This window comes from Myodes glareolus, chromosome 12 (assembly GCF_982192425.1).
Source record: "Myodes glareolus chromosome 12, mMyoGla1.1, whole genome shotgun sequence".
NCBI classification, from domain to species: Eukaryota; Metazoa; Chordata; class Mammalia; order Rodentia; family Cricetidae; genus Myodes; species Myodes glareolus.
The window spans coordinates 35,555,583-35,579,421 of NC_142037.1; the positions used below are offsets into that span (position 1 = coordinate 35,555,583).

General features: G+C 53.6%; 2 protein-coding genes across 8 annotated transcripts; both read right to left on the reverse strand.

Moving 5' to 3' along the window:
• Positions 1–217: 217 nt before the first annotated feature.
• C12H8orf58 (chromosome 12 C8orf58 homolog) lies at positions 218–6,430 on the reverse strand. Of its 4 annotated transcripts, none has more exons than XM_048422024.3 (7): positions 5,222–6,430; positions 3,310–3,758; positions 2,814–2,954; positions 2,586–2,682; positions 2,326–2,438; positions 1,814–1,920; positions 218–1,123 (listed from the first exon to the last, which is right to left on the reverse strand). In XM_048422024.3, exons 1-7 carry the CDS (start codon positions 5,268–5,270, stop codon positions 1,015–1,017), a joined length of 1,065 nt encoding a protein of 354 aa, XP_048277981.1. In that variant the 5' UTR covers positions 5,271–6,430; the 3' UTR covers positions 218–1,014. The 4 variants fall into 4 exon arrangements, with proteins under 4 accessions (XP_048277981.1, XP_048277982.1, XP_085554807.1 ...); XM_048422025.3 differs by having other exon boundaries at positions 1,814–1,917; positions 5,222–6,429; XM_085698681.2 differs by lacking the exon at positions 5,222–6,430 and having other exon boundaries at positions 1,814–1,917; positions 3,310–3,831.
• A 3,082-nt stretch (positions 6,431–9,512) lies between these two features.
• Pdlim2 (PDZ and LIM domain 2) lies at positions 9,513–22,438 on the reverse strand. 4 transcript variants are annotated; one of them, XM_085698682.2, is made up of 10 exons: positions 22,285–22,438; positions 19,866–19,960; positions 18,996–19,147; positions 16,973–17,042; positions 16,718–16,869; positions 16,485–16,563; positions 13,116–13,204; positions 12,824–12,951; positions 11,202–11,319; positions 9,513–10,063 (listed from the first exon to the last, which is right to left on the reverse strand). In XM_085698682.2, exons 2-10 carry the CDS (start codon positions 19,956–19,958, stop codon positions 9,886–9,888), a joined length of 1,059 nt encoding a protein of 352 aa, XP_085554808.1. In that variant the 5' UTR covers positions 19,959–19,960; positions 22,285–22,438; the 3' UTR covers positions 9,513–9,885. The 4 variants fall into 4 exon arrangements, with proteins under 4 accessions (XP_085554808.1, XP_048278013.1, XP_048278014.1 ...); XM_048422056.3 differs by lacking the exon at positions 22,285–22,438 and adding an exon at positions 21,353–21,507; XM_048422057.3 differs by lacking the exon at positions 22,285–22,438 and adding an exon at positions 21,175–21,318.
• Between the last annotated feature and the right edge of the window lie 1,401 nt (positions 22,439–23,839).

A 23,839-nucleotide genomic window follows, 5' to 3' on the forward strand; every position in this document is an offset into this window, starting at 1 on the left:
CCCTATCCCTGTCCTTCTATTGACAGCACCACCAGCAACAGAACAGAAATTCATGTCCAAATTCTCAAATATGAAACATACTAGATCTCAATGAAATGACTTTACCCAAACGCTTGCCAGAAATCTAGTCACCCTCCCTTAACCTCTGACCTCCCTCATTCCACTCCTGTCTGCCTCCAAGAGTGCACCCTTTCCTATGCACTTAACAGTCACAACACACATTGAGAGAGTTTAATGTCACTTTATCCTCCTAACAAGCTTATGAGGTAGGTAAGGCAGGCATCATCCCAAGTAGGAAGTTGTGGTTCACAAATTAGGAGACATTGCCATGGTCTAAACTCCAGGATAGAACACAGCAACTTAGAATTGACCTTGAAAGTTATTTGCTATTCTTCACATTGTGCTTGATCGACCCCGCCCCCCCCCCATTGCTCATTCAGTCTTCACAGGCTGTGCTCCAGAGCCATGACTCAATACAAAGTTACCCAAGGCAGCGTTGTTCTCTGTCCCAGGTCTGCCATCTCAGATATGAGGAAGAAATTGGAAATCCACATCGGTAACTGTCTGTTGCAGAATGAAGATCTGTGCCCGTCCTTCCACAGTCACACCCAAAGCACCAGCCCTTTGGATGCGTGATTCCGCCAGAAGACTGAATCCAGGCAGTTGACAGTCCAACAAAGATTGCATAAACATACACCTGCAACATGCTGGCACATTACCATACTAACCACGCTCTGGGAGCACCTGATAAATAAGTCCATTCACATTGTCTGAGCCCAGAGATTTCTGACAAGGAGTAAGAACCCTCGAAAATGGCCAGAACTGCACTTGAGCCTCTCGCAGGGAACCAGGGCTCCTTGGCCATGCTGCTTAGAGAAGGACTCTGCCGTCATCTTGAAAAGGAACAAGCCCAAATAGCCTTTCCTGGCAGTGCAGAGACACAGCAGTAAACCAAAAGGTGAGGGACTTCATGGCAAATTCTCTCCACCTAAGGTCACCAGGCACACCAAGAGATCATACAGAAAGGTTTTTTGCTCGTGGTTTCTTAATCACCAATGTTGGGATAAAGGTCTTCCGGTGGGAGTGGTACTGAGTCCTTTCAGAAAGGTTCCTGAACTCCATCCTGAAAAAAAAAAAAAAAAAGAAGAAGAAGTTAGAGTAGGGGGCTGGAGAGAGATGGCTCAGTGGTTAAGAGCATTGCCTACTTCTCCAAAGGTCCTGAGTTCAATTCCTGGCAACCACATGGTGGCTCACAACCATCTGTAATGAGGTCTGGTGCCCTCTTCTGGCCGGCAGGCATACACGCAGAAAGAATATTGTGTACATAATAAATTAATTAATTAATTAAATTAAAAAAAAAAGAAGTTAGAGCAGAAGAAAGAAACCAGAGCTGTAAAGCCTTGTTTCCTTTCTGAGGAGGAGATAGGATTGTTAAAGTGGTGCTTCTCCCTAAAGAACAGGCCTCCAAACATACCAGGCTTCACCCACAGAGAAATACTTTACCTCTGTGCCTACCTCACCATCCCCTAAATCTCAGTGTTAAGGAGTAAGGGCCTGGCAGGTAAAGATAAAGATATGCCCCGTAATCGGGTTGTGGCTTTGGGAAAGCCACTGTCCCTAACCTTATCTAGCCTTCTTACCAACAGATGGGGCATCTCAACTTGCTTTTGTTATTTGGAGCAGCTTCTCCAACACTTTGTCTCACAAATTCCCAAGGGACTAAGATGACGACTGTCAGGACAGAACACTATCAACATCCTGGCCCATCAGCCTCTCCCCTACTACCTTAACCTGGACCAGGCACAAGACTCACCTGGGTCCAGAACTATCAGGAGGGGCAGGAGGCTCAGGGAGTCGAGGGCTCCTCCAGCGGATCCGATTGAGCAGGACCTTGACCTTGTCCCAGTGGGAGAGATCCTGCTGAACACAGAGTAGGGGTCATCATACAAAACATCTAAATACTATATATCCTTAATGACGTTCCGGGACTGGAGAGATGGCTCAGCGGTTAAGAGCACTGGCTGCTCTTCCAGAGGTCCTGAGTTCAGTTCCCAGCACTCACATGGCAGCTCACAACTGTCTGTAACTCCAGTTCCAGGGCATTTGACTCTCACACCAATAAACATAAAATAATAATAATAAATTAAACTTAAATTTTTAAAAAAAAATGACATTCCCAGGGACTTCACTGCCAGAGCAAGTCACCTGCTCCAAACAGGAATCCTGTCATTTCCCTAAAGTCCTGATTTGGGAGCACTTACATATCCCCATGCTCTTCCACCCTGCACTATTCTACCAAATATTTCTACATATATCCATCACTACCTTGTGTCCCTGGGAGGATGGAAGGATGTGGGTTGATTCCAGCAAGGCCTCTGGCAGCCTGGGAGGGTTGGCAATGAGCGCCCCCATCTCTGGGAGTGCAGCCGCCTCTGCACCTTCAGAAAGAGAACCACACATCACCCGGGGCCAGAAACAAACAGGAAGCGATCCTGCTAAACTATAATTCAGGGGGTCTGCAGATGGGGACTCTGGGCAGGCACACAGGCAGGCAGAATGCAGAGGAAGACACAGTTACCCCTTACCTGGGTCCCTTGTCTGGCTAAGCTGCTCTCTATGCCCTTGCACCCTAGTGTCTGGAATATGTAAAGATGAAAGAGCCAGTTCTTCCTCCTCGGGATCCTGCGATGGGAGAGATGGGACAATCAGAGACTCGTCAGAAAGCTGGGGCTGCTCGGGAGGTATTCATGCTTGCCGTTGTCCCTGCCTCCCTCGCTACCTGACCTAGCCACCTGTACCTGTCCATCACTCACCCTAGAGGGCCTCTGGGTCTGCAGCTGCAGGTACAGCTGCTGAAGCCTCGCCATCTGCTCCAGCACAAGGCACAGGTGTTCCAGGTAACGTAAACCCTGCCCTGGAAGGCAGGTCAATGCTTCAGACTCCATATCACCCACCTGCAGGACATGTTAAGACAGGAAGATTTCCAGATTCATCCAAGACTCCCATCCTGGGTAGTCAGGCTATGCTGAACCAACAAAATACGACACAGCAGGACAAGTCGAGGAAGACACACCTGGCTGACTTCCTCGGTGCCCAGTTGAGCACGGCACCCATTCCTGTCTACTTCCTCTGTGGGGGTGGCTACCTACCGCTGGGTTCAGGGTGAAGCAAGAAGCAGTGACACAACCATCAATTAGGGGCAAGGAACGCTCCACCCCGAGAGAGCTCCAGGGGAAATGGGGGAGGGTCCCCACAAACCCCACAGCAGGGCTTTCTCCACCCCAGTCTTCAGCCAAGATGAACACTCACCACCTTTGCTTCTTCCAGACCAGCCTCTAGCTCAGGGTCTGCCTCAGTGGATTCTAGTTCCCCAGCAAAGATGGGCACTCCACCTACAGGCTTGCTCAGCAGCTGCAGGGAACAGCGCCTGCGGGACAAGCTGGGAAACTCTCGAGACCTCTCCAGCACCCGTTCCAGCTTCTGTCGGGCCAGCAGCCGGTCTAGCTGGGCAGAAGGCAGCTCAGGGCTTCCCATGGGTTCAAGGTTCAGAGAATCTTGAGAAACTCCCGACAAGGTAGCCAACGGACTGTCCTCAACCACCGTCTCCATGCCTGAGTCCTGGGAAGCCAGTTTCAGAAGTGGCATCTGTCCTTCTTTGAAGTCCAGTGAACATCCATGAGTTTTATCTGGTATCCGTCTGTAGGTGCAGGTAACTCCTGGCACCACACAGCCTTGTGCTCGGTCCTCAAAGGCCCCGTCTGTAAGGAGAGTCAGTATCAGGCTGGGCAGGTTGCCCTCAGTGCCCCCAGCATTCCTAGCAGTTGGCAGCATTCCCTTGAGGAGGTTTGTCCTATAACAGTAGTGAGCAAGAACACAGGCTATCCACAGCCCTACTGGGATATGGTTCTATCCCGGCTTGGAAGATGTGTAGATGAGATTCTCCTTATAATAATTGCTGTCAACAGGCAGGAACCTACACTTTGGGCATGCAGTAGGCAAAAAGTCGTTGCAAGTCGTAACAATCAGCAATATGGATGGCTTAATAGACCCTTAACTAGGTTCTACCTGAAATGTTCAAGTCTAAGTGGAGAGCCTTGGACTCCTTGGATGGGGGAGGAAGAAAGAGCGAGGGGAAGGTCGGGACCACATAGTGCTGTCTGGAGCCCTTGACACACCAGGAAGCAGGATGAGGTATCTCCTGGAGATTGTGGGGACAGTGATTAAAAATGACAACAGCTAGGGCTGGAATGTGACACAGAGACAACTTTCAAAGCATGCACAAGGCACTGGGTTCCATCCCTGCACTGCAGAACAGAAATAACAAAATGACAGCAACTATACTCATTTGGGGATTTTTGTCTATTAAGAAAGAATGATCATGTGAACAAAAGGGGGGAAATGGGGTTGACTCGATGGTTCAGTATTTTAAAGCACTGTTTGTTCAGAAGATAGGTGCTGGGGGTGCTGGATGCCCAGCACCTACGTGGACCTTCACAACTCCAGTTCCAAGGGATATGGTTCCCTCTTTGAACCTCCCTGGCCAGACCACACAGGTAAAACACACAAAAGTCCAAATTCTTTAGGAAAAATATAAATTAAGTAAAACAAAGAAACTGACTTTTGTTTTTGAAAGTGTTTCACTCTGTAGCCCAAACTGCCCTGAAACTCCCAACATCCTTCCCGCCTTGGCCTCCCAAATGCTAAGATTACAGGCATGAGCCCCCACACTCTTGTGGCCAGCATCCATTCATCAGCATCTCTGTGCCCGGCTCTACTGTGGCCTGGGAGGTCTACTGGAATCGGGCAGAAGCCAGGGCTGCTTTGGCGGGAAGAGGATGCCAGCCCGTTCCCTCTGCTTCAGGAAGTGGACCAGGAAACCTATGCCCAGCGACTTTCCCCGGGAAATGGGTTTCTGGCCGCCAAGGGGCTTCCAGGACTGTTGGCTGAGGCCAAGGTATTGGAGTCACCCAACCTCGGGTAGGAGAAGTCTCACACGGTGAATTAGGGGGAAAGGGAGCCCATGGACCAGTAGGATGCGGGTAGTAGGTGATTAACCTGCAAATCCCAGAGGATCTGCGCTGTGCAAGGCGACCCCAGCATATTCACTGGCTGGACTGGACTCCTTCAAAGCAAGGAAGCGAGGGGGCGCGGCCGGTGGGCGCCGCCCGGGCGGGGCCGGAGAACCGGAGGCGACCCCAAGGTGGGAGGCAACGCGACTCACCCCGGCTACCAAGTCGCTCCACCGCAAAGACGCGGCGCCGGCTCAGCATGGTGCGTTCCCGGTTAGGCGTAGCAACCGCTGCAACACCCAAGCGATCCCCGGGCGTCCGCAAGTCCCTAGTTGCGCCGAAGCAGCTCAGCCCGCCGTTCCCCGCCCAGTTGGGCGAGGCCCCCGGGACACTCCCCGCAGGGGGCGGGCCGGGGCAGGCTGGGGCGGGGCGCGGCGCGCAGGTGGAGGGCGCTGACCCCGGCAGCTTCAGACCCGGGACTCCCTACCCCGGTCGTCGTGTCCCTATTCGAGGACGCTAAAGGGCTGGCTGCACGGGGTCACCGCTCCCCCCATGCTCCCGCTGCTCCTGCATGCTGCGTTCCTGCTGCAGTTTGGAACCTGCTAGTGCAGGAGTTGCACTGCACAACAGTCCGGAAGGAAATGGAACCCCACAGCGCTGGCGGAGGGAAGAAGGCAGACTAGGACTGCATCCGGCCTCCCAGCTGTGTGACTCGAGGGCAGGTCCCTCAGCTTGTCAGAAAGGGGGAAGGGTTCTGCGCCATGGGAAAATCTGTATCCTGAGCAACTTATGAGCCCCCTATCCAGACCAAGCTTCTGTCTCATCCAGGTGCTGCCACAAAGTTGCAAGGATGTGGTGGCTGGGTCTGCAGGGAGTGGGCAAGAGGTGAGCCAGCAGCCTGGAGCTGCCTGGAGGCTGAGCAGAAGTTTAAATGTTTCCCTGACCCTAGCAGCCATCACCCTTGACCCGGTCCCATTCCACCCCAACCCCATTCTGAAAGGAGTCCAGGCGGCAGTTGATGGTCAACCAGCAGGTGACCAAATGATGCTGGGGGCATGTGGGGAAACACCGCCTTTCTCAGAAACCAATACGAACTGGAAAATCTCAGTTGGCTTCAAATCCGCTAGAGGCAAATAAGGATGCTCTCTGGAGGAGGGAGGAGACATTAGAGTCATAGCCCAGGAAACTGTGCCGGGCCCTCTCCATCCGTCTTCCTAGACTCCATACTCAAATGCTCTCCACTGGTTCTTTCTTCAGAGAGCCACCGACAATCGAAGTTCAGTACTATAAAGTCAGGAAACTGAGGCACCCGGCATTCAAGATGAGGGCCCGAATTGCAATTCTCTACCATCTTCAGACTTTGATGTTTAGGCCAAGCCCTTTTCCTGCAGCATGAGTTCCCAGGGCTTCTGGTTGCCCCACCCAACCCCCCATCCCCGTCCTTTAAATATATTGAAGGAAACAGGATGCTGGGCCAGGCAGTCCTGCTTTCTCGGGGTCCGCGAAGAGCTTGCCAAGCCAGGTGGCTTTCTCCTCCAAGGTGAAACTGTGGGGAAGTAAAGAGAGGGACCCTTGGTCTGATCTTTCCCTGAATTTGGAAAATGTGAGGCCCAGATTCCAGGCAGTCTCCGTGGTGACCAGGACAGGAATGCATCTAGAAACAGGAAGCCAAGCCAGCAGGAATGCGGTGGCTCAGCACAAAGAACCCACACACACACCCCACTAAGTACACTCCCCAACAGATACTCCCCTCCCAGATAGGGCCCCACCCCCTTGTGCAAGACTGGGCCAGGTCTGACCAGCCACAGCCTTCATGGAAACTGGGTCTGATGTGGTGGGCCAGACTTCCGCACCTAATGTCCCGTCAAACTCAGAACCCTGCCAATTCTTCACTACCCAACGTGTTGTACATCAGTGTGTGACCTGCCACTGTCTGTGTCTCTTCTCTGCCACCCCCACCTGGAAAACCATGCCCCTCGGAGGGAATCGCAAGAAGCATCACCACTCAACTGCTTGTGGCAGCATGAAGCAGGCCATCCATGGCCTTGGTCCTTCTGCCTCTGGTGGGGAAACCCCGATTTCAGGAAGCCGACTTCCTGAAAACTCAGCACTATGCTTGACAAGTGAAGCCAAGGACCCAAAGACAAGTTCTGGTTTGGTTCCTTTCCTGACCTCCCTCCCCTTCCCACATTCAAACAACAGGTGACAATGATACTTGTCTCTAATTTGTGAGACTGAGTTCAAACAGTTCAAACATCCTTAGTACATCCAGGATACTCTGGACCAGCGGTTCTCAACCTGTGGATTGCAACCCTTCTGCGGGTCACATGATCTTTTCACAGGGGTTGCATATCAGATATCCTGCATATCAGATATTTTCATTATGATTCATAACAGTAGTAGAATTACAGTTATGAAGTAGGAACAAATAATTTTATGCTGGGGGGGGGGTCAGCACAACATGAGGAACTGTATTAAAGGGTCACAGCCTTAGGAAGGTTGAGAACCGCTGACCTAGAGTCATAACCATTATTATCCTGCTGTGTGACTTTGAACTTTGATTGCTCTCCCAGCTTTGTTTGAAGAGAGGCTCATTAGATGTTTGGACCACTTTTAACAAATCTGTCATTTGTGAACTTATTCTCTAAAATACAGAAAGAAATACGGGGTACAGTTTGCTAAAGGGGTGTGTGGATCAGAGAGGATGGAGACTCGCCGCTAGCTGGCTTAGGATAAGGATGAGAGAAGGGGCAAACCCCAAAGCCTGCCCCTGGTCCTCCTTCACGCCTTGTGGCATATTTTAGTCCACATTGGTTTGTTGCAGGTGGAGATATAACCACATCAGCAACCCAACTCAGCCTTCCCAACCTGTCACTTACTCGTTTAACATTTTCCAAAGCCTCAGGGTGAAGTTCATAACACACCTGGTATTCAGACTCTCTTGATCTTAGGACAGAGTCCCCAGCAGCCACTGTTCTCAGCTGGGCATCCTGTTGGCAGTTACCCATCTCTCAACATATGTATCGGCCCCTTTTCAGATGGCCACGGCTTTGAATACACAGCAGCTCCTTGTGTGTTCCAAGACAACCTTATCAGTTACTGTACTTTATGATAACAACCCATAGTTGCTGCTTCAACATTGTCTCTGGCGAAGTCAAAAAGTGTTTAGTCTGCCGCCTGCCCACTGAGCCAAAGCCCAAATTCTAAGGAATTTACTCTTCTGTGAGCAGTTTCCTTGCTGTGGGATCATTGAACACTAGATGGCGCCAAAGAGGCCACACCTTTCTAACGAGGGGCTGAGCCTGACAGACTCCCACTCAGCCAGCCAACCTTGATCTTTTCTATAAAAATACGGGCTCATCCTCAGGCAGCCATCCAGGCAAAAGGTGAGATGATTATATCAAGGTATAAATTATATACACAGGTGTCTAAGAAGGCAACACTGTCTCTGCCAAAATTCCTTTTCCAAAGAGACAGATAGCAAAGACCGCCGTCAAGACCACACCCTCCATAGCCAGCTTTGATCCCATTTTTAAAAAAGCTTTAGATGCCTCCCCTCCCCAGGCTGACAGCGGGCATGGCTGAAACACACGACAATACCTGAAGAGATTCTGAAATGTCCTCTGAGATTAAAACTAAGGGTGGCTGGTAGATCAGATCAAAAATTAAGGGCTTGCATAGGATCACCGCTCCCTACCGCCTCTCTGTTCAAAAGCACTGCACACAGTGAAGGATGCTGTGATCCAGCTACACCTGGAGAGCCAGGAGAAGAGGTTCAGGTGTGAGCAGACCAGCCTGGTCCAAAGACCCAGCTCTTGGTGGGTAGTACCTTGGAATGAGTGCTCTGTCGGACTGTCTCAGGCCACAGCCCTTCCTGAGCAAGGCCACCTGGGAGCCCGGGTCCAAGGTTATCCTTGGTCGATGAATCACAATCCGAATAGAGCAAGAAGCCTAAAGGATCAAGCTCCTCCACCCACCCACACACCATCACTGGGTCCCCCTTCCTGCCTGTCCTGCTCATCTCCTTACACTGGTAGTCAGTGAGGCTGGTAGCATCTTCACTGAATGAAGATCACATCACATCCCAGTCTAGCTCCGCCCATACCTGAGTTTGTGGTGTGTTTGACAGTCCTTCCTGGTCCCCTGTGTCTCTCCTAGCTTCAGAGAAGAAATCTAGAAACCTCTTCCCTCCAAGCATAAACAACCATCTTTGAGAGAGAGAGAGAGAGAGAGAGAAGAAAGCATATACCCCCAACTTAAAGAAGGAACCCACTGAATGAATGAGGTGGGGCACACACTCTAGTCGGATCTGGTTCTGCCGGGAGGCAGAACTATAAGTCTGAGGTGTCTGGGATATTATCTCAAAGGTACAAAAAAGAAGAAGCAGCAGGTCTCTGCAATGGGGTGCATAGCAAGTAGGGCTCAAGGAAGGGGAAATAAAGGGGTAACCATAAACAAAGACTTTCTTCTCGGCAACAGGGAAAGAAGGAAAAAGGACACTACTCCGTTTTATCCACATGTATATCGAGTTCACATGTCAAAATAAACTTTACACCACCAATATCATTAACCTCAGGCCCACCTTGTCCTTCTGGATACTTTTATCTGTGCCCAACCCTATACACAAACCTGTCCAACGGAATGGCCATTTCAGGCTGCAGTGCAGCAACTGGCCTGCAGGAGGCAGGCCAGAGAGTGGAATTGTCCTCAGCACTTGCAGCCTGAGACTAGTCCCAGCCCTTGGTTTCACCCAGCAAGGACAACCTTAAGTTCCTGTAAGAGCCTTCACCTGCCATCACCCCTCCCTGCTTGCTCTCAGTGTGGTTGGTCCTGTCTGCAGAGGCTGAGAGCACAGACGGGCTGAGCGCCTCGAGACTCAGGCCCGAGAGCTCAGAGTGCCAGGTACTGAGTAGCGCTGGCGGGCGTGCTTCTCACAGTAGAGCTCATCGCCCACCCAGAAGTGACCGCGCATCTTCAGGTTCAGCCCACAGTCCGCACAGGTGTAGCAGCCAGGGTGTCGGTACCTCCCCTCCTGGATGCGCACGGCCTGGTTCCTGCAGAAAAGGAAAGCCATTAGGACGGAGGCGGGATAGTTAGGAGGACCTGGCATGAAGTCGGCATTCCCAGGAAACCTGTTCCTCAGCCAGTCAAAACCTCAGACACAAATACCTCAGGCACTCGACTCCCAAGCCTCTCCCAGGAATTTCACTTTACCCCCTAATCAAGAACGACAAAAAAGGGCTGGAGTGATGGCTCATCGGCGGAAACCCTTGCCACAGAAGCCTAGAGACCTGAGTGTTATCCCGTAAGCCACGGTGGAAGGAGAGAACCAACTCCCGAAAGCTGTCTTCCGACCCTGACATGTATGCCAGGGTTACTTCCATACTCATGCAGACATGATCAAATAATGTTTAATTAAAATGAACATGAGCTAGGCGTGCTAGCGCATGTCCACGATCACAGTATTAAGTAGGCAAGAGTCTATAGTTTGAGGCAGACCCTCCCCTGAGCTGTGGCTCTCAGAGAGTGACCCCGAATACAGAACTCATAATACGTCAGCACTACGAGGCAGTGAAATCAGAACGGATACCCTGGGGCTAGCTGTGTGCTCTGTGCTTCCCAAGTCCTCCAGGGATGGGGATGCAGGTCCTGGGAGAGCCACCCCTACACCCCAGCTTTCCACCTACTTTCCTCAGAATTCAGGATGCTATCCTGTCCTGCAGATGAGAAAGTCATACCAGGAAAGGTCAAGGAATGGCCCAAAGTAAGTCACCTTGACACAGTTTGGGCATTTATAGGCGGAGGGGTACCAGCATTTCTTTTTTTCTTTTTCTTTCCTTTTTTTTTTTCCTTCCAGAGAGAAGGAAATTACATTGCCACCCACTGAGAAATGAACCCAGGGGCAGGGAAGGGAGAACTTCTCCAGAAGGGGGGGGGGGATGAGCCTCATCCGGGGGCAGATCTCCAGAGGCTTGGGGAATATGTAGGAAAAACCAAAAGCAGTAACATTCTTCATTCCTTTGGGGGAGAGGGGAGAAAGTGAGGGTGGGCAGGAAGCAGCCAAGCATTTATTCTGAACATGAAGCCACTTGGCCACGGTTCCCTCTAGGGTCCCAGACTAACAGCCCGGCTTTGCCTACAAGCCCCATGCCCCCCAAGGCATGCTCATCACCCAGCCCTCCAAAAACTCACGAGATGTTGACATTGCACTTCTCACAGGTGTGGAGTTTGGGTGGGGTGGCCGAGGCCTTGGAGGTGGGCAAGGAGGCCTGGGGACTCAGTGAGCTGGGCACAAAGGCAGGTGTGCCACCTGGGAGGGGCAGGAGACAGACGCATGAGAGCTGCTTGTCCTACCTGCAGAGGTATCGGGCTGTACTTAATGGCATTTTATGACGCTCTTCAGATCCTCCCCAGGACACTCCCACACTTGTGGCAAAAGGCATACTTTCACGTGAATCTCTAAAGTACCAGTGGGTATGCAAACAGGTAAAGAAGGAAGGAGAGTGGGGCAGACCCTTGGCAAAGGCTGATGGCAGGTGTGAACCCCTGTCCTTCTAAAATAGCCTGGGAACATCTGTGCCTAGTGTGTGACATAAACAAGTAGGTGTTCTCTTTCTGTGAGCCAGTCATGATGATACAGACAGACAGTCCTAGGTCGTAACCACACCACAGTGTCTTTGTACAGCCTTTTCAAAGGGTTTTTATATGCATCATTGCATCTGAGCCAGCGAAAACACCAAGATGAAGCACAGAGCAGAGGCATTGGGCAGCTGTTGTCCAAGCCTCAGCTCAGAGTCTAAGGCACCCATGAAGTGACTGTCTGTACTCTTTCCCCACCACCACCACCACCACCACCACGACTACCAATCTCCCTGTGGCCTCTCAGAGTCAGGATTGGTAGGATTTGTTCCAAAACTTTCTTACTTAGCTCTCTATGTTCCAGCAAACAGCCGTGTGAGCACTATGCGTTAGAGTCAGAACCAGCTACCAGGAACCGGCCATTCTGTTCTAAGCTCTACGCCCTGTCCTGCCAGACTCATCCTCCCCATCCTCCCTGTGGACAAGACGTGCTCCTATCTGCTACCACAAAGTGCATCGTTCCTGATTTCCTAGAGGGCAGTATATATTCCGCTTGGGTATCCACTCCCGTGGGAACTTCCCGGGACCACAGCCCCAATAACTGGAGCTCCTCAGGGGTTGAAGTCAGGTTATGCCTCAACACATCTGTTCCACTGGATAAACAAACACATCAGTTGTATTTCCAGTGAGTAAATGGGCAGCTGGCCGGAGGCTGCATTGTGTTGCTCACAGTGCTATCTTGCCTGGTACGATAGCTTGTGGCAGAGTGTTCTTTGTTCTGGCTCCCAGGGCCCTTGCCTCAGCAGCTTGCTCCCCTCGATGCTCTCCCATGCTGCCAGGCCAAGGCATTTTCTCTTAACCCAAAGCTCTCTGGTTGCCTCCACATTCCATGGTGCTCCCAGCCAGGCCACTGTCTTAAGGCTGTTGGAATCTCGGATTCTGTTTCCAGGCCAAATCAAACCCCTCTTCTCCCAAGAAGCCTGGAGACTTAGCCTAGTGTCCCTGTTTTTATCACTCCCTTGTCCTGGCTCTAGCTGGTACAACCCGCCACCTTCTAGGGGTACCTTGTACATCCCAACCAGAAAATAAACTTCTTTAAAGCGACTGGGGCCTGACATCTGCTCCCTTAATTCCCTAGTTGTGCTATGGGACCTTAAACTACTTCCTTAGCCTGTTTGGTCTCGCTCCAGGGAGTCCATGGAGCCTTACTTCATCCCAGAGCATAGAGGCCTCACCTCTCTCCTCAGCCTCCAAGGCTTCCTGCAAGAGCCGAAAGGAACTGGACTGCCTCGGGGCGGTTCGTCCCTGGCGGTTCTCCTGAAGCATCTTGAACACCTCCGAGTCCTCTTCCAGATCGAAGGTGCTGTGGAAGCAACAGCTAGGAATGAGGACCCTGTGTCAGAGTGTTGGGACACACCCCAGTGCAGAGGAGTATGGAAAGATGAAGAGGCGGAGACTCCCATCCCTCTCAGGGAAACCCGTCCCCTCCAGACCCTCCAGGAGCCCACCCAACACTGCAGGACTTACTGGTACCTGAACCTGGGGCTGGAGGACCGAGGTCCTGGGGAATGTGGCAGCACCCTCACTGCTGAGTCGCTTGGGCTGCTGTGGCCGGCCTGAGGGAAGAGAGCAGAAGGGAGGAGTCAGGCCCAACCCCCAGTGACCGGCACAGCACGTCCCTGTGCATTACCAGATGCTGCTCCCAAGACCAACACTAGGGGGCGCCTGGCCTCCAATGACCCGCTGGTGTCAGGTAACCTATCCCGGTCCTCAGTGAAGGCCCCAGGGAGGATGGGATCCGAAAGGGAAGAGAGGCCAGCGCCGGGTTGCAGAGATGCTTATTACACCTAGGGATCCCACAAGAAGCCGAGCAGGACAATTAGATGGGGAACTCCACACAGGCACCCTTTAGATACATTGTCACACTTAGATCATGCAACCTGTCCGCAGAGATATGGCCAACCTCCTATTCCACGGAAGAAACAGAAAAGTAGCAAGCAAGCCTGGAAACCAATCATTTTGCAACAACATCATGGAAACATAAATGTGTAAAGGGTTAAGCCCTCCTGGAGCCAAGATGGGACTGGGCAGGCTCTCAGGGCCCTTCACGCAGCTCTCCTAACAGGGTAGGCTCTATGCTACCTGCTGCCCCTTCCTCCTACCATTTGAGGTCTGGGCCTGCCCTGCCCCTACTGCCACCTCCCAAGCATTATGAGCAGCTACATATTCTGCAGTAATCTTGATCCATGCATTTGCTCTGGGACATTCAAACCCAGATTTCTATTTCACTGTCAACTCTGGAAACCCGTTTTCAGCCCTCACCTGAGGGTGCTCTTTCGAGTGTGACCCCTCAATGGGATCTGGAAGAGTACGAGAGGGGGGCATTAGCAGCCAATCAGGCTGGGAAACCTGGGGTAGAGTTCCTGAAGTATTCTTCCAACTGAAATATATCCCCAGTCTTTTGGGATTCCTTTGCCACCATACTCTGTGGCACAGAGGCTGGCCCAAGCTTTCTGTGGGTCTGAGGCAGGACTCTATGCCCAGCTCCTAGATGTTTCTTCAGGACTAAAGAAGGTCTGTGATAACGTTCTCAGGGCCTCAAGAGCAATGCCATATCGCCAAGCAGGCCAGCATGTATCCTGCATCAGAGAATAGCATAGGGGAAGGGGAAGAGGGGAAATCCTTCCTGCCTAGGCACCTTCTGGAGCCACGTTCTCATTCCTAGCAAGAGGAGAGGTGTGTTTTTCACCTGGGGACCCTGCAGCTTCCAGAATGGCTCTAGAGATATCCTGCATCCCAGCTCTCAGGGCTCAGCTAGTCAAGAGCCCATGGCAAAGAGGGAAGTATCTCTGCTGGCTCCGTCCCAGAACTCTTCCTGGGCAGTCAATGCCATTGCCTTTGCCTCACCTGCCTCTCCCAGACAACCGAGGACCCTACGTTCCTCGGTTCCTTTCCAAGTCCAACAAGCTACTTCCTCATCATCTGCCCTTCACGAGTATGCCTGTAGTGAATGCGCTATGGGGCACACAGCAATGTTCACGGTAAACACCGGAGGTGGGCCGAGAGCCGGGAGAAGTTCTGGAGGAACCTAATCAGACCAAATGTGCTGCTTTCCTCTGGAGTCTCTGAGAAACTAAAATGCGATGTGACTCAGGAGGGAAGCGTGGACCCCATGACTCCTACACCTATCAGCACAGCCTGGGGGCTGAGGAGTTCCGGGATTTGTCCACAAAAGCATCCCTAAGGGCCCAGAGGGTGCTTGACAAGCAGCAGCTGGCTGAGAGAGAAGAGTGAGAGGTGTTCAGGGTCAATCTAGCCTGACTCTGAGGACCAGAGAGAAAGAGGGTCCGGCTCTGGGTAATGCAGCAGCAAAGAGACCAGCCAGGACCTGCCTACCACCTGATGCCCCCAGCACCTTGTTTTAGTGGACAGCCTTGTCAAAACACAAGTTCCTGTTCTCTACCTCCAGTTCCCACTCTGCCGCAGGTCCAGACTGGGGCCTGGGGCTCTGCATTTATAAGAAGTTGCCTGGGAATCTGCGTTTTCCCATAGAAATTCCCAGGGGCTGATGTTGGCTCAAGAATCACCTCCTAGACCACCAAGCTACGTTGCTGTTTGGCGAAGGTGGGACGCTACAGGTGGACGCCTGTGAGCACCCATGGTCTGCTGAGCCAACAGCCCCTGGAAACCAGGGACAGGAAAGGGAAGCTTCAACCAGCTCTAATCCAGGCTCCTTTCCACCTTGGCTCAGAACCAGCCAGGTCTTGCTGGGACCCGTTTCCCCTTCTCCTTGGATTTCAGGTCACCATCTATCACTCTCTGATCGAAACTCTACCCCCAGTCTCCCTCCACTGTCCAGTCCAGCAAAATTCCTAGCGGAGCCTTCCCAGGCCACCCAAACTACTCCTCTCTCTCCCTTTCCAGAATGCCTCCTGCTTTTGTAATTAATCCCACACTGTCCTATACTTAATTGTTTCAAAATTGTTCGGCATGTTTGTCTTATCTCAACAGCCACATCTTAAATTCTTTAAAGATGGCTCTGTGACCGCAGCACCCACCCAGCTGGCCCTGGGGTAGGCATATGGCCCTATCACCACAAATCCTGCCCCTTCCTTCTCCAGACTGCCCCCCCCCCTTTGTCCTCTCCCTCTACCACCCCCAAAGATCTTGCTCTTTGGAATGCAGAACCTTCCATCCCCAAAGGCCCTGCTCTTCGGAATGCAGAACCAACCCAGAAGTAAGATTCCAGCAGCTGGGCCTTGTCCCCTTCACCCAAAAGGCCGGACATGCCCCCAGCCACTCTGCCCCCAGCGGCTGAGGGCCAGGACTGTTGTCCTTCTCGCTATTTCACTGCCCCGCCCCTGCCCTGGGGGAGGAGAAATACCACCTGGGGGTTAAGCTGTCAGCGGTGGTGACAGGGATAGAGGGACCGGGTGGGGGAGGAGTCCTACAGAGGAAGGAGCGGACAGAAATCTGGCCTAGAGCAGCATGAGACAGAACCACAGCCCCTCGGAGGCTCTCTAGGCTGAGTGGAAGGAGATCAAGGAGCTGGGGGTGGGAGCTGGGGGCTTGTGATGGGGAGGAATGTCTTTTGGAGATGCAGCCAGCACGGAGTGGGACTCATCCCAACGACAGCAGCAAAACTATTTCAGCCACAGCCCAAAAGAAACACACCGAGAAGGGAGGAAGCTAATGCGATGGAGGGGGCCAGAGCGACAGGAGCGAGGAATGCATGGTGACCCCAGCGCTAGTCAGCCTCTCCGGCTCAGGGGTGTAATGTACCTGTCACAGGGGTATGGTCCCACAGGCTGTTCAGGTATTGCCAGCTGCTGTTAGTGCCAGAGGCACCAGTGGCAGCCAGTAGCATGGGAGACATCTTCCCTCAGGAAGCCTCACCTGTCGGCTGGTGGGGTGGCCCGGGTAAGACAAGTGGTGAGTAGCAGCAAGGCCTGAAGAGTGTGTCAGACTCTGAAAACTGAAATTGGAAAGGAGGGGGGATGGTGTGGGTGCAGAACCCACACAGCCTGCCCCAGGGAGGAAGAGGGGGTGTCCAGGGTTCCCTACACATAGCAACTGAGACTCGGATGGGGCCAGGCCTAGACTCGGTGGCACCCATTCACTGAGCTCACCTATGGCCAATTACATCCTCTCCAGAAGCAGCAAGTGGACTGGTGGGGGGTGGAGTGGAGAAAGGGCTGCCTGGCCTGGAACTGAGGGAGGCTGGGCTCAGACATGCAGATCTCCAGGAGGACTGGCTGTCATGGTGTGTCCTCAGGGAGCCCTGTGGAGAAGGGCCAAGAGAGAGTTGGCATGACCCTGATGACTGCACCCCCTCAGGTGACTTGGGGGGTGCTGTCGCTCACAGTTGGAAGCACCCATCTTACCTGGAATCTAGCTGCCAGCACTTCCAAGGAGCCCTCCCCATTGGTCTGCCCAGGAGAGGTAGGATGGGACCTAAGGGACAAGAGAGAGAGACTGTCTATCATAGGGTCCTAGACATCCCCATCCTGAACACTGTTCCTAGTCCCGGTTCTCAAGACCAGCCAAGTATCCAGGACACTTGGACATCGGACTCTCAACTTTGTTAAATTCAAAACAAATGACTCCCATCAACCACCACCAGCAACCCTCTCAGGTTCAGCACCATAACAGAAAGGACAGTTTCAGCAGAAGGCTTCATAAATCCATCTTATCAGAGGTTCCTTCCATGACCCACATCCCTGCTTCCATCCATTTCATCTAGTCTCCAGACAACGCCTGCTTGAGATCAATTTGGAGGAAGATGGCTAGTTCCATAGCAATAACCCTTCATCTTTTAAATTGTGCAGAAATTAAAATCACAGAAGGAAAATGAGTTGTCCTGAGTCCCAAAGCCCATCTTCGGCTGACCCAGAACCTTCTCCCCACTGATAGCCTTGTCCCTACCAGCCGCTCTACTAACGGCCAGAATATCTTTGGGAAGGTCACTGGAATTCCTTTCCCAGACTCCTTGCCCAGCAAAACCAAGGGTGGGACCAGGCTTCTCTTCCCTTCTAGGCGGGAAGGACCTGCCTAGGTCCATCTGGAGGACCCGGAGACCGAGGCTATGACAAGGATCGGCGTCCAATGTGCAACCAACAGCAACTAGCCAGAGAGGCCCCCCTGACCCAAGTGGAACTGGCAGGAACCTAGAGTGGGAGGTCCCTGGCGATCCCAGGTGAAGGTGAAGGGAGGACCCATTCATCATTACTACATTCCTGGGCCTTTGGCCCCTTCTGGAGATGTTGGCCAGAAGGGAGTCTTTGTCTCCTGGAACCAGGGGTCGTGATACAAGGTCGGGCTGAGGGGAGGGTCTGCCTCAGAACTTCTGAATGCCTCCTGGAGAGAGGAGGGAGGAGGACTGGGGTGGGGTGGGGGGCTCCTGGCCAAAGAATGAAGACCCTCTGAGCCTTGGCTGGCTGGTCAGGCCCACATCTCCAGTGGCCAGGTTCCTCCACGAAGGACCTAATATAATAGCAAGCAATGTTGTCTGCAGATCTTCCCCTGATGGCAGCCTCCTGTGGATTTTGGTCCCATTCCCAGATGCCATGAGGCCCCCTCCACCCTCCTCCTTTAGGTCTCCCTCCTGCAAACACTCAGGGACAGAATGGCATGGTGAGGGCCGTTATCATGGGAGCCTGCCTCTTCAGCATTACCTACCAGCAGGGCCCACGGGTAAGGAGTAGTGCAGAGGCCAGAGAACGCTGGGCAGAGGCAGAGAGAAAAGCAGAAGATATCCAACTCGTTTCCTGGCCTGCCCAGAGGGCCTTTGGACCAAGGAATCTCCCAGCATTCCTGAGCTGTGACTCACTGTGATGTTCCATCCTGAGCAGCAAGCCACCTGTCCGCCCCCCCCCCCTCAACAAACCTCCCCAGTGCAGGGACCCATGGTCAATGGCAAAGCCCAAGTCAGTGATGGGAAGGGACAATAAACTCTTATGAGTTGTGAGTCCCCAATTCCCATCTCCACCTGAATCTACAAAAAAGCCACCTCTCAGGGACAAGGGTACTGGAGACTCGGCCTAGGGTACACCTTGCCCCGAAGTTTCCTCTCTTCAAACCACTTCATGCCCACACCCTGTGCCATTCACACTCCTGGGAACCAGTCAAACCCGGGCTTCCAGGTAGCTGGTGCCAGCTTGCCCCACCTTGCCTGTGGCTGCATGCCCAGCCTGGCGCCCACCTTTACCAGATAGTCACTGGGACACCTTCCTTTTCCATACCATAGGCCCAGGGCTGAGCACTTCTCACATGCCCAAAGAGTCTTGGAAGACTGGGATGGGGCTCCACTGGGCCTCTAGGCCAGGTTGAGGGCGGCTGCCTGGATGGCAGTGGACAAGGGAGGAGCAGAAAGGTGGCAGGACCAGCCAGTGGAGGTGGAAGGCCTACCGGTCCAGCTGCAGTCGCAGTGGGGAGGCACTCTGTCGGATTTTGCTCTGGGCCTCAGCGTGGAGCATTCTCTCTGCACTCTCTCCATTGATGGCCACAATGATGTCGCCAGGCCGGAGATCTGCTGCCTCAGCCTTGCCCCGTTCTGTTACCTATAGGGATGAGGAGCCAGATGCTGGCTGGTGAGCCTTTGGTACTCAGTACCCACCCTGGGTAGGGGTATACTTGAGAAGGCTGGAGCCCTAGGGACCTCCTGCTGCTGCCCAGGAGGTGCAGAAGCAGGATTGTGCTTCTACCACCTTTTTCTCTTCCTTCCTCAGCTGCCAGCTTGCCAGCTAATTCCTCACAGGCTTGAGTGGTTTCCCTACTCTCCCAACACACACACACACATACATACACACACACACCTAAACACAAACTCCCAAGGAATGTGATGGCAGAATGTCAGGAACCGGACTTGGGAATACTTCTGGACAGAGAACCCTGCCCGTGCAAATCATACCTTGCAGGTGGCTGACTAAATACCACCCTGGCTATGAATGTTCTCCAGTCAGGACCTGGGCCTGAGCCTGGGCAGAAAAGAAACTCCCAACCTACCAAGAACTTGCAGAAGAGCTTGTCCTATGTAACCACCCCCACATGACCGCCAACAGGTGTGAGTTTCAAGACTGTAGGGTCCAGGGTCCCAATGGCCTTCCTGAAGGAGACCTCACATAGCCATGACAACAGAACATAACTGTCTCCACCCCCGCCCCCACCACACACACCAACATTGCCCAGATCAAGCCTCAGGCTCCAGGACAAATTGGGAGAAGGACCCTCATTTTCTGGGGGGTAGCTGGCTTCTTATCTCCTAAAGACAGTCCTTACCTTGGTCACGATGATGGGCGTGTGGAAATCTCTGCCTCCGCTGATGCGGAAGCCCCAAGGTGCTGGCCCCACCACATCCACAGTCAGCGCCATGCCTGGGGAAGAGAGGAACCGGGAGGTGGGATCCACTCCCACAACACACCCCAAAAGGAAAGGGAGAAGAAGGTGACAGGTCTCAGAGTTACCCAGTAGGGCCTGGGCCTGGGTGATGGGGGGTAGAGGAAGTGACTAAGTCCCTCCCTCCCCGGAGAGTTTCACTTCCCCCCACCCTGGGAGGCCTTGACTCTGAGTTCCCCCTTCTAGGGTCTTAGGTCTAGCAGATCCCCTAAGAGAGGTAGCAGGCCCACTGGCAGGCTGCCAGACTTTCTCCTGCAAGTGCATGGTGGAGAATAGTGGGGAAGGAATTAGCAGGTGGTAGGAGTTATCTGCCCCACCCCCATTCACTACCTCAAGGGCTTGTTTCCTGTCCCCAAAACCAAGAGCACAGAGATACTTCCTACTTGCTCTGTGTACTCTGTGTAGAGCTGAGCTTTCCACACAGACAGACAGCAAGCCTTGGGGCCCCACCAGACTGCAATAAGTTAGCCAGGCCTGGGGTTGGGGGGTATCAGACCAAGGACTCCAGAGGGGTAATCTGGCTACCTGCCCTGCCCTGACAAGGGGTTCAGATGAGCAAGAGGAAGCTTGCTACCTCCTCTGGGGGCCTGCTGCCCTCTGAACAGCCTGAGCAAGGAGGCCACGGCTCATCTGCCAAGGGAGGCACACCCACACTGACCCTGGTATTGGCCAGCAGGGCAAGTTCATGATGTTGCCAGTTTGGCCACAAGTTTCCCATCCACAGCCCCCTCTGCCCCACAAGGGAGTGTCCTTGTGGATCAGGCCCTCCTAGGATTTCCTGAGCCTCTAGGTTTGGAGCCAGGAGTCAAGCCAGGCAGGAAGCTGCAATGCCAGGCTTGGCACCACCCAGCCCAGCACCCATCCTGAGGCTGTCCCTGGGGAGATACGGAGTCAGCAAGTACTGTCCAATATCTCAAGAACATCAAGGCCTACGAGAGGGGGTTATCCAGACCAGCAGTTCCACAGTCTTTTCCTCAGGCAACTAACTGGCTTTCCCTTTTACCCAGCCCCAGCCACCGTGCCTCAGGCTGATCGCTGAAAGTCTGCAAACGCCCTGAGATTCTCAGACCTTTGAGCCGACCAGTGGACCCAGGGCTGCGAATGCTGCTGCGGGAATTGCCTAGCCTAGCGCGTCAGCCTGGCTGTCCCCAGCACAGTCCTCAAGCCTTCTTCCCACCAAAGGCCAAAGTACCCCGGAGGCTCCGGACTGGAGGACGAGTGTCTGGGTCAAAGGCGAATCCAAGCCACTCGGTACCCAAGCCGAAAGGAAACTTCAGGGAAGAGGGGCTTTGGGCCGAGGGTAGGGTCCGACGAGGCGGAGATCCCCGAGGGCGGTGGCCCGTGGAGGGTGCAGGTGGGCGCGCGCTCACCTGGCTGCCGCCCGCCTGTCCCGCTGAGCGGCCAGGACCGCCGGGAAAGGGAAGGAGGGAGGGAAGAACGGAGGGAGTGAGGACGAGGAGCCTCCGCCGCCGTTTCACCGCAGCCGTCTGTCTGACTCTAGGGAGAGCTCGCCCGGGGCTCCGGGACCTGCCTCCGCCCATGTGATCCCGGGGCCGCCCCTGCCGCCGCCCCTGGCCCGGGAAGCCGCCTCCTCTGCGCTGCCGAGCCTGGGCGCCGCCACCTGGCCCGTGTCTTGCTGGGGAGCTGGGAGTGGGCGTGGGGGGCAGCAGACTCTCCCTGAGTCATCTCTAGAGTGAGACCCTTCCAAGGTGCCGGCATCCTCCGTACTGTCTCTGAGTACAGGGGAGCGGTTCAAATGACAGACCCTCCCCACCAAGCGCAGACTACGGAGACTTCTTACCACCCCACAATAGGAAAGGGAACCGAGGCATCTGGGGTTCTATCAGACAACCGCTGATATGGTGGACCCGTCTGTGGTCCGCCCGACTCCTCTGCCCAACTCCTAGCTCCGATGTTGGAGCAGCTGCTGCCCGATACTCACAAACTCCAAACCTGAGCCATCTCTCCACCCTCCTATCTGTTCCCGGGCAGACGCCTCGCTGATGGCTTTGTGCTGCCAGCGAAGTGACTTAGCCTCAGATACCCCGCAAGCCAAGCCTGCCCAGAGCAGAAAGGCATGCCCAGATCCAGAGATAGAGAGCGCTTGGCAGGGTCACCAGGCACCTCCTCTCCCAGCTATCCTGCCTGGCATGGGCCAGCTCCAACCACCACCAAGGACCCTGTCTGCCCCATCCCTTCTACTAGGCTCCTGGGCTCAGCCCAACGGAGCAGTGGGGGAAGAAGACAGGTACAGACCCAAGAAGGAGGAGCCATCTGTCCAGAGGATCCCCCAGAGCTATACCTCACAACCCTTGCCCTGGGCAGTTCGGGACCCACGCAGCTGCCTCCTGCGCCTCTTCAGCTGCTCTTACAACTTGGCACACCGAGGAGCACACCTGTGGACACAGCTGTAACCTGCCTGCCTCAGGTGTGAGTCATTCTCTCCGAGTTCCCCGAGAGGATTGCCCTTGCCACCCTCACCATCCTCCTCACCTCCAAAGCGCTGGCGTGGTTCACGGTCCCTGCACTTCCCATTCAGTCAGCTCGCCTCCAGTCACCTCCCTGGCCCCACCTCCCACAACTACCTCTTGGGCAGGTAAATGGCTCTACCACCGACTAATCCAAGGGGCCATTTCTCTGCTGCACCTGCTCTCCCTCCCCAGCTAGCTGGGAAGCCTTTTATGTTTGTTTGTTTTGGTGATGGGGATTGAACAAGAGGCCCTAGACCTGGATGTAACCTCTCTTTACGCTCCCCCTGGAAACCTCTGGAGCAGGAGGCCTCAGATAGGGCATGGTCTGCCTTGGGATCCCAGTGCCTTATTCTTAAGTGCCACAGCTGCCTTTAGCTGTGTGCTGTAGAGCAGTGTGCTCTTTGGTTTGTCTACTTGACATAAACTAGAGTTATGTAAGAGAGGGAGCCCCAGCTGAGGAGTTGCTTGCCCAGATTGTCCCATGAGCATGTCTGTGAGGGGCATTTTCTTGACGGCTGATGCAGGCCCCCCCCCCCCGTCCTGTGTGAAAGTTCCACACCTGAGCAGGGGTCCCTGACAGGTATAAGTAATGCAGGCTGTGCAAGCTGCAAAGAACAAACCAGGAAGCAGTGTTCCTCTGCTAAGTCTGCTGCGGTTCCTGCCTTGAGGCCCTTTGATGATGTGTTGTATTGTGGAACTGTAAGCTGACATGAATCCTTTTCTTCCCAAGTTGCTTTCGGTCATGTTCTAACAGAGCGCGAGACACCCTGACTGTGACAATGTTCCATGGCAGCAACAGAGATAGGAAACCAGGACAGGCGGTTTCCACAGCTCTCGGAGCCCCCATTTCTCCATCTTACCCTGCTACTATACAGGTGATTTCCCAGAGGAGAAGTTCAAGGATTACAAAGCATAAAAGGTGAAGGATTTGGTAGGAGGCAGCAGAAAAGAATTCACTTCATTTTATCCGATCAATGATTCAAACAACATTCGTTAACAAGCCTTTATTGGCCACCCACTGTGTGCCAGGTACTGTGCCGTACTGTCTTCAGAGACCCTCAAAGGGGCCTCAGACAGGCTCTGTAAACACGTACAGGTTCATCTACAGGCAGGCCTCCCTACTCTAGGTGGAGTATTGGCGAATTCCCACTACAAAGTCAGCTGACCAAAGGCATGACTCTGGCATTCAGAAAGGACCTGTCTTGTTCTAAATGATTCTAGGTACTGGGTGCAAGTCACATCCTTCATCTGTCTGATGGGCCCAACAGCCTCGGGCTCTCTTCACCAGGCCGAGGTGTTCAAGTGGTGCCTGGTGGCTGGGAGAGAGGTTCCCGGGGCCTCATCAAAGAGACTCGGTTTCTGCCCAGGCAAAGTTTCAACCCTGAA

Bases quoted from the DNA above. Each gene is read 5' to 3' on its own strand.
- Pdlim2 (XM_085698682.2), bottom strand. From the start codon at position 19,958: ATGGCGCTGACTGTGGATGTGGTGGGGCCAGCACCTTGGGGCTTCCGC. The intron at 12,952-13,115 runs GTAAGTCCTGCA...TTGCTTCCACAG, and splicing joins AGCCCCAGGTTCAGGTACCA to CACCTTCGATCTGGAAGAGG. The intron at 10,064-11,201 runs GTGAGTTTTTGG...CCTTTTCTGCAG, and splicing joins AAGTGCAATGTCAACATCTC to GAACCAGGCCGTGCGCATCC.
- C12H8orf58 (XM_085698680.2), bottom strand. From the start codon at position 3,831: ATGCTGCCAACTGCTAGGAATGCTGGGGGCACTGAGGGCAACCTGCCC. The intron at 2,439-2,585 runs GTAAGGGGTAAC...CTCTTTCTGAAG, and splicing joins TAGCCAGACAAGGGACCCAG to GTGCAGAGGCGGCTGCACTC. The intron at 1,921-2,325 runs GTAGTGATGGAT...CTCTGTGTTCAG, and splicing joins CATCCTCCCAGGGACACAAG to CAGGATCTCTCCCACTGGGA.